The sequence below is a fragment of the Puntigrus tetrazona genome, chromosome 6, assembly GCF_018831695.1.
Source record: "Puntigrus tetrazona isolate hp1 chromosome 6, ASM1883169v1, whole genome shotgun sequence".
Lineage (NCBI taxonomy): Eukaryota > Metazoa > Chordata > Actinopteri > Cypriniformes > Cyprinidae > Puntigrus > Puntigrus tetrazona.
Window position 1 is genome coordinate 5,681,729 of NC_056704.1, and position 17,101 is coordinate 5,698,829.

The following is a 17,101-nucleotide window of genomic DNA, read 5'->3' on the forward strand; positions in this document are numbered from 1 at the left end:
ATTTTAGGTTCTCCAAAGAACATTTTAGTGAAAAGTATTTAGTATGACCAGTTTTTCTTAGAATATTTAAAAAAAATCTTTTTCTACTATGCGATATGCAAAATGTCAAGGAACCCTTAATATTTAAGAGTGTAAAAGAACCATTTTGGCTTCTCCAAAGAACCGTTTGAAGAGTATTTAGAAGAACCAATTTTGTCTTAGTATAAACAATATCTAAAAAATCTACATAACCTTTTTTTCCCACTATGAAGAACATTTAGCATAATAGAACATTCTAGGGAACCCTCAAAGCCAATAAAGAACCTTTATTATTAAGAGTTGAAAATTCTGAAGCCTTTATGTTCATTTTAGAAAACGTATGTTCATAATAATTGACTAGATAAAAAAAAAAAAAAAAACGTTTTGTCTGTGAGTGAGTGCAGTTATGTTTACCACAGGCCTAAAGAATCCTTTTTTCTCTGCAAGAACCTTTGGTGCAATGGAAAGATTCCGTGGATGTTATAAATGTAGATAATGAGCGTGCATCTCTCCCATTCTCTTCCCCTCTTCTCTCTATTCATATCATACAGTAGGTTGCACATTCACACATGCACAGTGTTTGAGCTCTTTTGGAAGCAAATACAAACACAGGATGTGGCTATTTTAAGCCCTTTTGCTGAACCTGCTAGTTGTTTTTGGAAGCGTTCAAATCCAAGTGCGCCATTAGGATGCTCTGTTTGTTGTGAAGTATCGGGTTAGTGTAGAACAGGCTTAAGGGTGTCTGCGCCAAGGACAATCCCATGTACACATGCAAACACCAACGGCATGCTTACTAGACCAAGCATCAGACACAACACGCGCTTGTCTGAATGCTGCAAAAGCGCATCGTGATTGTTAGCGTAGCGCAACTGCTTCGTGCCAGCTGAGGTTTTCCTCAAGACGCTCGCGCCGTCTTCTCCAGAAAGCCTTAACGACCTAAAGAAACAATTATAGCGCTGGAGGACGACCGACAGAGCATAATGAAATGTGACGAAACGTGTCCAGACAGCTTCTAATGATGTCACTGGTGAGAATGACACATAACGATTGGAATAATACGAGAGGACTTTTACCACCACCGGCGCTGTAACTAAAAACGCCCTCTCTGACTCTCGACAAGAAAGTCTGCCTATTTGTTTACTAAATAGATTCATCGGCGCAGTGGGAAGCTAATGACAGGTTGAGGAGGTCCAATCAGTAACTGCTATTCCTCTCATGTGATAATCACTAGATGGCAGAGTTCGTCAGAGTGATGCCTTTAAAAGCCCTGACATTAAACATTCTTGTCCCCAGAGCTTAGGAAGAGAAGCAACGTGAAGACTGTACCAACAGATAAATATCAACCAGCCGATGAATCTCGAGCATGTCACACGATTTCGCTTTTAGATCAGAACTGCTCTCAGCTGCTTGGTAAGCAAAATGCATATGGTTACATAACTAAAGATACACCATGTTTGACAAAAACAATTTATGACCTGCCTAGTAATGGTGTAGTTAAAACGCAAAACACACATTCTTAAAAATAAAAATTCAGGTAACACTTTGGAATAGGGAACACTACTGTTCACTATTAACTATGACTTTTTTCTCTCAATAAATTCTTGATTTGCTGCTTGTTATATTTGTAAGGCTACTAATATGTATGTAGAGTGGTGGAAAGAAGTTCTTTAGTTTATTAAAATGTTCTTTTTTGGGGGGGGACACGAAATGGTCCATCTCTCTGACAAACCTTTTATTTATGACCTCTTAAAAGAGCCCGCGTCCTCATATGAGCACATTCAGGGCTTTTCATAGATACTAAATGATTGGATGTTTCCACTCCATTTTTCTGGTCTTCGAAAATGTCTGAAATTAATTTAGTGACACTCTTATGGAAATGCGATCATATTTTGTAAACATCCTTCAAATCTGTCAATTTTTTTAAATTGTGCATCATAAATCAACATCTCGGGAAAACGTTATGGGGTTTCTAAATATGACAGGAAACGGGACATTGATTTCATTGATCACTCCCATTACTACACTTCCTGTCTCATTACATGAATATGCAAATCAGATTTAGTCTATATATACATTTAGTTTTTTACATTATTTTAACGCTCTAAACAATGTAAAAAAAAAAAAAAAAAAAACATTTACAAAAAATATTTTTTATCTCTGGCCTTAAGAGGTTAAAATATGCAAAGCTTTTAAGAAAATGGAGGCAGTTTTATTCATATTAGGAGGAAACTACATCACATTAGCGCACAAATATAAACGGCATTGCCAGAAGAGTCACTCATCTTTGGTCATTTGAACAGATTTGAACTTCTACCTGATCAACATCATCACGAGGTTCACTTTCTATAAAAGCGTATTAAAATTTAGCCCGTTTTTCCCTCCGCAATCATCTCGGATGCCTTCTTTGCCTTGTTTCTATCTCTCCTGAATCTCTCCATATGACAAATTTCTGTACTCTTCCATCTGTAGCCTGTTCTACCCATAACCACCCACACTTCTTCCTCCTCCCTCTCTCTCTCCCTCTCTCTATCTCTATTTCCCTCTTTGCCTCCACCACTGAGGGAGAAAAGCAAGCGCTCAGTGAAAGCATTTGAAGAGAGCGCATTTCAATGTGCACAGAAACACCCAGACAGGAATAGCACTATGTCCTGAGAGCACATCCCTCTCTCTCTTTCTCCGCTGGATAGGTCTGATGATTCATATACACATAGAGAGGGTGATACGGGACAGAGAGGACATGTAAAACAGGCTTCACGTGCGAGGACCCTCAGTGCTGCTCGAAAGACCCTCGTTGACGGACTCGCTCTAGGAGGCGCATTGTGGGATGTGTTTACATTGCGCAGATCCTGTTTACCGGGCTGTTGATTAAAAGGCCAGGTTTGAGAGGATCTAAGCACCCTCCATGATCGATTCTTCCTCCCACTACCGAATGCTTCACAAAAGGGGCTTTTAGGACTTATTATATGCCTGATATCTGAGAGCTTTGATGGCGCTCAGTGCTTATTCAAGACACGTTTAACCCTGAAAGAGCGTAAAATAAAACACGACTGAGATGCGGCGATTTCAAAGCAATATGAATACTATAACCCGTGGTTAAAGGAGCACGCGGATGATTTATTGGCCGCACAGATTTTTTTACCTGAGACTGTGTAAACAGAAGCATATTAAAAAGATTAGCTTTAAGTGCCACGTTGCACAACCCTCTCGGTGGCTTCTAATGGAAATATTGCTCCCATATATCTCCATGGTAATCCCGCCGTTCTCCATCCATATGTTTACAAGGGCATGGCTCATTCCTGAGGGTTTATATGGTTTCATTAATTATGGATTTCCGTCTTCAAGTTAAATCCAGCTGCGAGTCACGGCGCGGTGACTCGGTGTTTGACCACGTCGGATTGTTTAGGTTGATCGTCTGATTAAAATGTGCAAACGTGATCTTGTATAATCAACATGGCTGTAATTAAAACTGTCTTTTCTGCATCCACATGACAGCAAAGAAAACAGCATTGGTTTGGACACATTTTAGGAGCAACTCTGCCCTCTGCTGCACGCCTGACTGCAGCCCACCTCCTCTCCTCACCAGCTACACTCCCTTCAGGATTCAGCCAATTAGCCTTGACTTATCCTGAGCAAAAACACATTCAGAAATAAAGGAAATAATGCTTCAAAGCCAAACAAAACCGGACTAATGCATCTAACGCAATAAGATTAACGCGCAATTAGTGATCCAATGTTCCGCAAGACATTGCAGCATTTATTCCTTAAACCTTTTATCTTATGTCACTGTTACTTACATGAATTATTAGTAAGTAATTCATTACTGGCTAGAATACGTGTTTCTCTCTTTCCTTAGTTTTGATTAGATGCAGATGATTATCCGTTCCACTGATTCCGGTTACTATTAGTTTTGCTAGCAACTATTCACTGCTTATTATTAACCGGTTAACAAAAAATATGTTTTGCTAGCCTTTCCATTAAGCTATTAAAATCTTATCGTTTAAAGACCTCCTTTTTCACATTTTATAAATAGAAATAATAATAATTCCCTAGTTGCATTAAACATTTTTCTATTTTGAAAATTGCTATTAAATACCAAAACAAATACTCTATTAATGATCCTTACTAGAACATTAGCCAAGGTTAGCCTTGTTATGGGTCACTTATTGATAGTATCTGCAGCTTTACTAGGCTTACTATTACAACAATTTATGAGACGTTATTACAAAACTATCCAATTCTTCCTAGTAACATTTGAACAGTTGTTTTTTTACTTCTTAGAGTCAGATTATGTAGCTGTACAGACTGTTATGTTATAGTTAAAGTGCCCCTGAGAGGTTTATATTTTTGGTTTTTGGAGTCCTCAACAACAGGTTGACATACATGTAAGGTCAAAAAACACTTGCATTTTCTTATAATATGCATTTACAGTTACCGCTATTTTTTGCTGTAAATTGTAGTGTAACTTATTACTACATTTCAGTAATAATATTGCAGTTTCCATCCATAAAACAGCTTAGTTACGATTTAAAAAATCAACCATCAGACATTTCCTAGACTTATTTTTATCATTTCCACGACACACAACACACATGCATGTGATGTTCACAGCGCAGCAGGCAAGCCTGGAATATGGAAAAGCTTACATTCAGCAAGTAGAAATATTGAATTATATTGATTTTGTGAGGAAAAAAGATGATTTGAAAACTATTGTTTAAGTTGTGGCATTACATCCCTCTCATCAGCATTATATTACTATAACTTAAAATCTTTTTGGAAAATTAAAGTTGATCAAATTTGATAAATTACATAATGAAATATAATCGTATATATGCGTAAATGAAAAAGTTACAGTAAGCTTTAAGCTTAAATGAGACACTTCTACTTAAATGTCAGTATCAATCACTACTGAGTGGGATCCACTGTGGATTTTGGTCAAAAGTTGAGGCAGATGTGAGTAACATTCTAAAAAGAATCTTAAGAGGGAAGAAACATATATATATATATATATATATATATATATATATATATATATATATATATATATATATATATATATATATATATATATAATATACAGAATTGAATTGAACCTTAAAATAAAGAATTGAACCTTAAAATAAAGTCTCCTTAAAATAGAACCTTAAAATAATAGTACTCATTCCAACGGAGTGTTAATGTAATTACCATATTTAAGTGTAATTAACCACACACACACACACACACACACACACACACACACACACACACACACACACACACATACATACACACACACACACACACACACACACACACACACATACATACACACACACATATATATACACACACACACACACACACACACACACAAGTATGGTAATTAACTAAAAAGTGTAATTAACTACACACACACACACACACACACACACACACACATATATATATATATATATATATATATATATATATATATATATATATATATATATATATATATATATACACACACACACACACACACACACACACACACTTAAGTATGGTAATTAACTAAATTAACACTCCGTTGGAATGAGTACTATTTCGATCAGACTTTATTTTAAGGTTCAATTCTTTCCATTAACTGTGACTTTTACCAGTATGTTAATAGAAAAAAATAGTTAATAGTGAGAATTGGTTATCCTGGTTTCTAAGAAATAGGTTCCCTTACAGTTAGTTAGATGGAAGCCAATGTCATCTGACTTCCTTCTCATTTGTAAAATGTAACTTTGTGTTTCAACACGTCTATAGTTTTCAGTTTGTGTCAAAGGGGGCGCAGCGTGATCACCTCTAACACTGAGCTGTAGTCGCAGGGGAGTCAGACCCCTGTCCTCCACACACCAGAGCCCCTAATTATCTAAACCACAGGTCAGAGAAGAACCATCCTCTTCACTGCATGTCGGCCCTTCTCTGCTCCGGTGACTTCAGAGTACTGAAGAAAACTTCAGCCGCTGTCTCGCGCGCGCTCGCTCTTCCAGAGGACCCCGGAGAATAGTTCGAAATGAATTCAACCGTTTTTAACGACACGGACGGCGCTTTGTTTTCCAACAGAAGCGGCGACAGCTTTCTTTCGTGCTGTAACTTGTCCTCGGTGGTGACGGACAGCGGGTTCGCGTCCACGGCTCTGGACGAGCGCAGCGTGTTCATCATGCGCACGGTGCAGATCGCCGTCATGTGCGTGCTGGCGCTCACCGTGGTCTTCGGCATCTTCTTTTTAGGCTGTAACTTGCTCATTAAGTCCGAGGGCATGATCAACTTTCTGGTCACGGACAGAAGACCGTCAAAGGACGTCGAAGCGGTCGTCGTGGGATCGTATTAGTGCGTAAAAGTTGCGACGGTGATGTGTGAAACTTATCCGCATTGCCCTGCAGAGACAGAGACGAAGAGACAGAAACTTTTCCACTGGGGGAAAAAGTGAAGTTTATGAGATAAACGGAGGTGTACCTTGAGATCCGGTGACTTCAATGAATATTAAATATATGAGAGGAAACATCGCGGCATGGACTGTTTTGCTCTCCGCGAGCGATTAATGTTCATGTGATTAATGCTCGTGGAACAAACTTGTTTTCAGACTGCTGAGATTTATGCGGGTAGACATTTTGAGCAATGCATACGAAATGCATTTTATACTGCGTGTTAACTCAAGCACTTCTTAAAGTTGGACATTTAAGTCTATTTTGTGCAATATTCAGTGACAGATGTCTTTGTTGTGCTACAGTATATTCTTCAACTAATTTACTGTCGCATCGCGTTTGGAAATATGCATATGTGGTTTGCACTTACTCTAATTCGCATGTTTCTGGATGAATTATGGATGAGTTCTGTATCATGGATTTATTACAGTGAGATAAATTTGAAACCCGCTAAATGTAATGGATTTCCTTGCATCACTGTGACCTGACGCTATAGTATTCCTTTTTGATTACATAAAAGGCAAGTAGGTAAGGTCTGAATTGTCATTATTGTACTGTGTAATGGTTTTCACAGAAGCAGAATGCACCGAGGGCGCGTGTAAGTCATTATCGGATGGAAAGGGAAATATGGATTCATTTAGATATGTTTCCTGGCCTTCGGCAAATAATAATCTCAGCGGAGACGGTTTTGCACAAAAGAACGAAATCGGATCAATAGCGGTTCGATGCACCTGTATGGAACAATTGGATCCAAAGTTCTGAGGAAACTACAGAAATGCTTCCAATTCTTGTAATAATATTTCTATTACAAATCACACCATCAACACGATAAGCAAAAATAATAGTTTCGATTGTTCTTTGCATTCATTTGGGTACGTTTTCTGACTTTTGGCCCCTATAGGTGCAACTCAGTCAACTTACAAGACCCTCGTTGCGCTTTTACATAGTTTTACATACTACAAGCGAGAGAAAAAACACACCCAAAGAGTGAGATAACACAACTAAACAATTTACTTCACCTAAACCAAGACGACGTTCAGTTTACTTACACAGCACACATCTATTAACCAGTACAGATCACCCCATTACTTTAACGTTATATGAGCCGAGCGGGGTTTGTATACCTTAGGCATATTTTCACTCTGCTACACACACCAGTGAACCGGACAGCTGTGCAAATGATAAACACCAGAATGCAAAAAGTGACAAAACGGGCTAGCACTTGAGTTTAACTTTTACAGAACGCACACCTCAGTTTCCAGGGGCTCTTCAGCTGCCAAACACTCCTTGCGTCCACGTATTAAACCCTTATATAATACATACATCACTGTATAAATAAAAAGCTGGATTTTCTGAATGCTAGGAATGAACGATCAGTGCTAATAAAAAAAAAAAAAAAGACTTTTGGGAAAATAAAACAACAGACAGCTTGAAATAATAATAAAAAAAATATTTTTTTGGTTCCATGAGTTATTATAGTTCACTCAAGCTACTCTAACTATTCAAAACATTTTTGAAATGTACTACAACTATTAAAGTTTTAACTGAAATAAAATCAAGATTAATTAAAAAAAATGTAATTGAATAACCTGAACTGAACTAAAATAACAAAACTAATGAATAAAAACTATACATTTACGAAAACGAAAATAGTGTACAAAAACCTGACTAAAATATTAAGCTAAACTTGAATAGTTTATCAAAAATATTAAAATGCCACTGTTCCATGGAGCTCGTCATGTGGAGTCAGACCAAGGCCAACATCAGATATTTTTATCTCATTCTAGCCGGTATCTAAGCAACACACATTATCTCTGTTTTCATTCAGCTTGTCCAACTCCATATCCAACACAAAGCCAAAACAAGGCAGATTCTAGGCTATTGTTGATTAAAAAAAAACAACTCTGTTTGGTTTGGTTTTGTGATGGTGGAGCTTTGTGACGCAAAGCAAGAGATGACTGAGACGACTGCATCAAAGAAGTCGGGTCTGATGTTATCGCCAGATCAGCGGTTAAAGAAAGACAGATGGAAAGCACTAAGTGATGGGGAAAAGGCCAAACACTGAGCTGGCCCATTAACTGCCTTGATGGATTTACACACTAAAACTTGCAAGAGCATCTGCTGGATTCATTTCTTTCATGGATTTGTCGCCTTATACAAAGCGAGCCAAATTGGCAAAAATGATTTAATAAATTAGGTTAATAAATAAAACTTACTACCAAAAATGGCCTTCTACTAGAAAGTGTTAGCGATGATTTGTGACAAATTTAACCTTACAATTACTGCTCTATATTTAAAAAACAAAACAAAAAAAACCTAGATAACTTTTCGTCACCATTTCCTGGAATATTTTCTTTTCCCTTATGAGACCCTGGAGCGCAAAAAAAAGAAAGAAAAAAAAAGGAAAATAAAAAAAGTCATAAGTAGCACATATATTTGTAGCAATAGCCAATAATACATCATATTGGTCAAAATGATTGATTTTTCCTTAAATATAAATACAGTGTTGCATGAAGATATTTGTAATTTTACCTACCATAAATATTTTTAATTTTTAATATAAACTTCATATAGACAAGATTTTCTCAATTTTTATATTTTATTAAATTTTGAAATAATATCTCAGCCAAATACTGCCCCATTCTAACAAACCACACAACAATGGGAAGTTTATGATGTATAAATCTCAATTTCAAAATCGACCCTCATGACTGGTTTTGCAGTCCAGGGTCAGATATGCAAACTCCAACGTGTCAAAAACTTGCGTGCAAACCTCAGAGTATTGGCCTCCATACACAACCATATCGAAGATAAATCAACGACGTACACGTTTGCGACGGCATGGTTGCGCCTTCATTAATTCAAGCCCAGGGCTGGAACTTTATTACACCTGTGTAAATAGGAGCTCTGATATTAGTTTATATAATGTATTTGCAATCTGACGTTTTTTCTCCCTCCCCTCATGTATCAGACAGATTAGGAGTCAATATTGTCAGACACACAGTGAGCCGTAGGTATAATGTTTTATTCCACAGAATGATTACATGTCTCGCTTGCCTTTTGGAAAAAACTAGCCTTGGGGGTGACAAGTAAAAAGACATCAGCGAATGCTTTCGTATCGACTGGCACTCGCTCTCATGTCTGCGCTGTGCATTCTGAACCGCAGCGCCCTTAGGCCTTAACTGGGATCTTTAGAAACGTTCAAAACAGACGTTTCTATTAGTTTTTATGTCTTCGCGAATTGCAGCACATTATGATTTTATGTGGAGGGCTTACAAAAAAGAAAAAGTAGCGCTGGAGTGAAATATTAAAACACGATTTTTTAATTCATATTGCAAATTTATTCCTTTTTGCATAAATACATACTTACAAAATCATTTCTGATAGCATTATTTGACACGATATCCCACCTGCTGTGTAAGCGATGAATATTCCAGTGTTGTTTCTTTCGTCCCCTGATTATTTAAATGGCAGGAAAAAAGTAAGCAAACCACTCAAATCAGGCGCTTTCAGGACGATATATTGTTTGTGACAGTTGCGCTCCGCGATTCAAGGCGAGAGAGAGACGAGGTTTACCTCAGACAGGCCTTCGCCTCAACAGAAACATCATTAAGAGAGACACTTTGTCACCAAGTCATGCGAGAACACACCAAAAAAACCGACAACAAGAGGCACACTAAAATCTCCCCTTCACCTTAAAATACCCGAGCAAAATTTCTGGAAATGCTCGACAAACCTGAATTAACATCCACTAAAAACAGAGAGGGAATATGTCCTGTAAAAGGAAAACAAATTATAGGAGCCCGTTGCCACAGAAACAAAAAGAACACACTCACTCATGAAGCGGCAGTGCATTAATACTCTATATATACACTAAACAGACCAGTGCATTAGCGCTAGCAGAAACGAGTCGCTACAGGGTCTGCTAATCTAATGAAGAAGGGGGAAAAAAAAAGTAATCATGGCCTGGCGGAGTCTGCATCAAATAATTAAAGTCATAAATTAAATCCACACTTCTACACTCTCTGACCTTCTCCCAGGCTCTCGACAAAGCTTTAACACGGTCACTCTCCATCAACCCCAAAACAGCTATTGTATTAATGATTTCCCCCATTAAAACGCTCAATAGAGCAGCAGCTTCCAGCTTTAATAAAGCAAGACTGCAAAGGGACTGTAGTCTTTGCTAAGCGGAGTTCCTAAAATGCTAATTGCATTTATTGAATAGATTTTAAGCGGCATCTATGTGTTGCCACACTGACGATGAATAACATCAAAAGGGCAAAAAGCAGATTTAATGCACTGCTATTGTAATGGTAAAAAGCTGCTTGCACTGGATTCTCTAATAAAAAGCCTTTTATAAGACAAAATAACTGAGTAACAAAGAGACCCTGACATCACTAATGTTTTTTTTTTTTCCAGAAATGTAGTCCATTACGAAAAGTCATTGTGCGTTGTGTATTGAATTTGTCAAATTAGCATATATGAAAATATGAGAAATCCTTTAAAAAAAAAACAACATTGTACTTTATTGCTTTGCTTCAGTGTGTGAAAGACTAAAAATATTTTTTAACTAGTATTCCATTCTCTGTGTTAGTTTTTGTGCTTATTTAAAAAAAAAAAAAAAGGTTTTATCTGTAGTTATATTAGCAACATAATTTGACGGCTCCATCTGCCCTTAATTCACCCAGAAATGAACGCACTTATTCGAAGCAGAGGATCCATTGGTGAGCGAGTTTCTTCAAATCCGTTCTGATGAAGAACCAAACTCATCTACATCTTGGATGACCTGAGGGTGAGTCAATTTTCAGCAAATTGTCATTTTGAACAGTTTAAACTTGGAGTTGCCTCTTGGTGACGGCCGAGGTGTCCACAGATGAGGCACGTCAGGTGAGATACCATATAAGAGTGAGCGCAGCTACTATGCCGTTGAGTATAGCCATACTGTAGCCCATGTGGAAAGAGTGTCCAGTCATTCTTCTGCAAAACCCAAACACAAACACCCTATGCATTAGTTCACAGTGTCACTAATACAAAAATCACAACGCTTGATTATTGTCCTTGATACTGTAATTGAAATACAATTAACACAAAAAATGCTTATTTTGGACAACTGCATGACACATTCTTTATGTAAGTTGAGAACTGTTGTCTAAACAGTCAAAAATAAAACCCTGAATTAATCATGAAATATTCTAGTATTGCTAAAGCAACCTAAAGATTTACAGATAGAGGTAAATTTCTGATCCTTTAAGGCTGGAATACACTAGAAATGTAAAATGTGAACATTGAATATGTAAATAGTTCCTGAGAACGTCATATACTGCCAAATCACATACCACTAGTGTTTAAAGCCATTCAGCAAACTCGAATGTGGATGGTTAGTAGGAGAAGCATTTATAAAAACAGCATAACACGGTCTCGAAATGTCAAACAGGCCTGATGTCCTCCTGCTGGATGAAAACACAATCTGAAGCCCGTCATACACCTCACAAGACTCTGGAGGCTGGCTTTGACATTTGCCAACTGGAGTTGACTACTCTAGTCCACAAATGGTGAAAGTTGTGTTATTTAAATCTGGACTTCCACAAAATTTGCAATATAATTTAGCCAAAAAGTTTACGCTGTGAGGATATAATTCATACCGTGTCTGTGCCTTGATGATCATAACGGGATGCTTAATGATTTGTTGAGAATCAACCATAATGGTTTTCACGATCCTAAAGTAATAACTTTAAAAACGCCTCTTGAATTCTTATGCACAATTGAGGTCTGTAAATTGTTACAGTGATCCGCTGCTGCAAAATACATGTTGTAAATAAAAAACCTCTGATGTACTGTAATCAATACACTTGTAAATGTAACAGCTGTTATAACATAAATTATTTATCCGATTAAAACGTACAGTTACATGATGTAATACCACTTTTTAGTTTATCACTCAATCGGTCTGTTACTCTCTAGAGGTGTCTAACTCTAATGCAGGAAGTTTAAAAGCATACGGAACAAACAAAACTGAGGAGCGTGTACGGAACATAGACAAGTGCATTGATCATATCAGCTGGCCATTACTCTACTCTAGTGAGTGCAGAGGCCCATAAAAATCCCATTATGAGGCATCCAGATGTCCCATGTTATCCACTCCTCTTTAATGGCTAATTTGAACATGCTTTTAGAGTAGCAGGTTCAGGAGCACAAATCTGCACCAATGTATCAAACTGTTCATTTTTTGTTCAGATAACCGATTTAAGAACGCATTGAAAATGCAAACAATACATACACTGACTTTTAGAACGAGCAAGTAAAATACACGTCTTTTAAAATTAGCATGTTTTTACATTAAAAATGTAAGGCACAAAACCACATTTCAAAAACTTGGCACATCTTTTTGCAAGGAAACGTTATGTAAAGGAACAAGGAAAACTATGCAAAGAAACTCAAATGGCAAATTTCCTATAGAAACACCCCCAAACAAACATGCATCATTAAGGATTTCATTGGTTATCCACTTGCAAAGTCATAACAAATTGAATAGCGTTTCCAGCTCAATGCTTCCACTTTGTTTCAATAGAGAATATTACTATAACAGTCATTTATAAGCAATACATATTTATAGCCACAATTAAGCTAAAGATAAATGCTCACTACAGTCTCCAGGCTCACGGTGTCCTGGCCGCTAATATTTTAACGATTCATAACAATTGAATCACTGTCTGGCCAACTAACATCGCGCTATGGAGATAAGGGATAGGATCATTATTTTTTGGTAGTGTTACACACTGTGAGTGCATATGAACACATTTTGTTGTTTGCTTTTATGATCTGCTACAGCGCTTTAAATTGGAAACTCTGGCACACGCTGCATAGCATCAAAATTAACAAGCAGATTTCGATATTTCATCAGCAGAGACTTGACCATGACATATTAGGCTTTTTCAATGATGAAGTTTTAACCAAACATATCACTTGCACAGATACGGCTTTATCAGCTTGCATCCATTAAAGCCAGGAAAGGTTCATCTATCCCATAGACACAACAGACTTAATGACACAATTTAGACAGACAGCAGCCTTGACATGGAACATTAGGGTGCCAAGCATTTCCCAACAAATCAATGCGAAAAACAGTTCGGGAGCTGATTATAATTAAGGCCATCCGTTCAGATAATTCACAGATGTGAGATCTAATCAGGCAACGACATGACTAAAAAACCCAAAGTGCCAAAATAGACTAAACTAATTTCTATTAGCCAGTTAATTCAGCAAATCAACTGTTGCGGCATGAACTCCCTGAACCTCACCTACGACGGAGGCAGATAATGTAAAGCTTATCTGCTGGAGACAGAACCACAAACAACTGACTGTGACCACCATATGCACCCGAAGATTGAAAGGTTTGGTTTCTATGGAAACAAAGTGATGGGTGCATTATACTAATAAGTGTGTGTATCTGCAAACAAAAGAGGAAAGCTTCTATTAGCATCCGAGTCATCTGAGGATAATGCAAGAGGCTAACTGTTAGAGCGGTGCTGCGACATACAGTGGAAACCGACATGGAGAATGCCAATAGGACATAGTGTGTGTCAACCACCGCCGCTCTGTGCTGGTGAACCGGAGCTATGCAAGCGTGAAGGAACAAGCAGACCCAGTCACAGTTCCGTGGGGGTCAGTCAATACCACCCCATCCGGCTGCTAGCTGGTCGATAGCCTGTTTGCGTTCTGAGCCAGCTGTGTAAGTTGGGTTTAGTACAGGCATCGTCAAAGCACCGCTGTGTGATTAGATAACCAACTCACTTTGCGATGGAGTGACCCTGGGCTTTATCGCCAAGCCTCCAGACACAATCAATAATGTTCCCCTCAAACAGCCAATCAGAAGCCGGCTTATAGATTCATAAATTGGAGCACAGCCTTAAACTCATTTGCAAACTCAAAGTTAGCAGAGGAGACATGCATCATCAATCTTCAAATAGGGCTCCCTGTTTTTTTACCATCCCATATGAACGAGAAGTTCAAGGGGTGCCATCCAGCATGAATTAATTGAAACTGAAAAACAACTTTAAAGAGCTCCACTACAAACTTTGTTCCGTTATATATTTTTAGCTCAGTTTTACGTCACCGTTCAATATTCATCAGTGGATGTCTTCATTTGACTGTCCTCTGAAGTCTTTCAAAGCTTAGTTCTCCTCATGCCTGGATCATTAAATCTAAATTGAGGTAATTTCAAAGTATATTAAATCTACAAATGGCAACAGCTTGTCACGGCATCCCTCGCTGTACACGTGCCTCCTACCTTGTGTACACAAACTCCTGGTAATAAATGTCAGAAGTACTAAGGTCGCTGGAAATATAACAGAATTCACAGTCTGATGGGCTAACAGCAATTCATCACACCTTCCAAACACTTCCTCATTTATGCAGTAGGTAAACCACTGAGGGAGTGTGACTAATGCTCTGTATCTGCTCCTACGTTCATTATTTTTCCTCGGTGTCAGTTAGTTTACTTACTAACCATGGAGACGAAGCAGTTTCTAGGGTTTCACAGGCTCCGCTGTACACATTACTGAGTTGGCGGCGGCATTCTTTCGGTGGTTAACGCTTCCTGTTAACTGCTCAGACATATGTAGCAAAAGGGGACACAGTCACGAAGGTTTGCCATAACCATTAACAGAAACCTTAATTATTCAACAAATAGAAAGTCCTTCCATTAAGAGTACATGCTATCAAAATGTCAGCGTTTTTCAAATGCTTCAGTTTGTAAAAGAAATCCATATCAGTGTATAAGTCTTATTAAAAGACACTTTGGAATCTAAACATCAATTGCTTAATGTGCAAGAAGAAACCTCATTGGTTCTTGAGGAGGTTCAAACATGCTCGAGTGACACGCGACAAAAAAACCCCTCATTGGGTATTTCAGACAAGAATATTTAAGCTTCTGTACCATATTTGATGTGTTCTATATATTGGTCAGTGATTAGACATGAATAAACAGCTAAATTAAATCTCTATCATATAAAGTGATCATCAATTAAATCACTTGATTCATATGGATTACATTTACCATCTCTTTACAAACTTTTTAAAGTATTAAAGTCTTCCAATGGATTTTAAACGACACGAGGGTCAATAAATGATCAAAGAATAACATTTTTGATTGAAACCCCTCAAAAAAAATAAATAAACGACAGCTAAATGGAAGTCAATTAGTTTGGAAAAAGCAATCCTGCCAAATTTCCGTTGTCGTTCACTCCAAGAGCATTAGCAGTTGGGGTGAAGGACATTTAGGCATATTTGATGGGGCTTGGAGCCACATGAAATCCCTGAGGACCAATTCTAGGAGAGTTTTTGAATGTTCCGCTTGGTGCAAGTATTCAGGTCTGAAGATGAAAAGCAATTACAGGAAAATTGCTTTTCTGTTCTCCTCAGAGTCTGTGCTCTCGCCCGGGCGAGTCGAACCAGCACAAAGAGATAGGAACAATTTTCTATTTTACCAGCTGACAAGCTTCTAAGGCACTGACAGCTAAAAACAAAATAGGAAAAATGGGTGAATAACCTCAGACCAGAGGAACAGCCTTGATAACATGTTCCTATAACTCTTGTGCTTTCAGGCTATTACACTACTGAGCAGAACTGGCCATGGGAAAAAAAAACAGCTAGGCGACTTGTAGAGACAATCAGACATCAATGACTGAAATAAATGAATAGTGCGCACAGGATCAGTGAGATGACTGTCGCAGGTGGCGCAGCAGTAAATTAACTCACTAGCACGATAATGGGCGAGTCTGGAGTAAAGGGATTGGCTGATCACTTCTATTTGGAAATTGAGTTTTTCTGCCTGCTACAGATGAATGCAAACTTTTTATGCCATTATGTCAAGTTCCTCCTAACGGTGTGTCTTAATGCCTTCCTCCCTCTAGATACTATTGGTAGGAGATTTTTTAAATGTATTTTTTTTTTTTAAATAGTGCTTGAAAATAGTGCTTACCATCAAAGCAAGATTATAAAATGGCTTTAACCAACTTATCTAATTGTAAATGTAAAAACATCTAATATTACTTTTTTATTTATTAGATTTATTTAATTTATTAGAATAAATTGTTTTAAAAATTGAGAAAAGGAAATGTGACCACTAACACCACCTATAAAGCACAAAAAATATATATATTATTATTAAAAATCAATAATGTTACTTTTTATTTACACCCGTACTGAATAAGTGGTTTCACATAACATATGATTACATAGTTCACAAGACAAAAAAAAACAAAATTGTATTGACAATAATGAAACTGTTCAGAATTTTGCATAACCTACCACTGCGTGTCGTTACTTGGGTGATCAAAACTGTTTTTATGTTTTGTGACATTTTATTTAGCTAAAATGATCAACATCTTGCATATTCTGCAAGGGGTATGCAAAATTATAAGCAGAACTCTATATCGGGAACGAAAAATTGACAGCGCGCAACATGGTTGTGCTTTAGAAAATAAGGTTTGATGAATCAATTGTGCAAAGTGATAAAGCACGCTCACTTGAATTTGGCTGAAGAAAGAGGAGTTGGTGGAAACATTCCAGGCTCAAAGGAGTCGAAATATGTGAGGGTCCAGGAGAAGCTGCAACAAAGAACCCCAGCCACAGAAGACAGAACCAAAATA

The 17,101-nt window shown here is 37.6% G+C and overlaps 2 protein-coding genes across 3 annotated transcripts in view; one reads left to right on the plus strand and one right to left on the minus strand.

The window, feature by feature from the left end:
• Window positions 1-5,567: 5,567 nt before the first annotated feature.
• rprmb (reprimo, TP53 dependent G2 arrest mediator candidate b) lies at window positions 5,568-6,984 on the plus strand. The gene has a single exon (XM_043242510.1). The coding sequence runs from the start codon at window positions 6,041-6,043 to the stop codon at window positions 6,356-6,358; it is 318 nt and encodes a 105-aa protein (XP_043098445.1). The 5' UTR covers window positions 5,568-6,040; the 3' UTR covers window positions 6,359-6,984.
• Window positions 6,985-9,752: 2,768 nt separating this feature from the next.
• The window catches only part of arl6ip6 (ADP-ribosylation factor-like 6 interacting protein 6), an 8,170-nt gene continuing 821 nt past the window's right edge, over window positions 9,753-17,101 (minus strand). The window contains exons 3-5 of one of the 2 annotated variants that reach the window (XR_006251223.1): window positions 16,979-17,101; window positions 14,959-15,055; window positions 9,753-11,429 (exon numbers count right to left, since the gene is read on the minus strand). The exon at window positions 16,979-17,101 is cut by the window's right edge and continues 10 nt beyond it. Coding sequence is in view for 1 of the 2 variants with exons in the window: in XM_043242781.1 (XP_043098716.1) it covers window positions 11,336-11,429; window positions 16,979-17,101 (217 nt within the window). In the remaining variant the exon portion in view is untranslated. The remainder of the gene's footprint in view (window positions 11,430-14,958; window positions 15,056-16,978) is intronic. The other variant, XM_043242781.1, reaches the window with a different exon arrangement.

Bases quoted from the DNA above. Each gene is read 5' to 3' on its own strand.
- rprmb (XM_043242510.1), top strand. From the start codon at position 6,041: ATGAATTCAACCGTTTTTAACGACACGGACGGCGCTTTGTTTTCCAAC.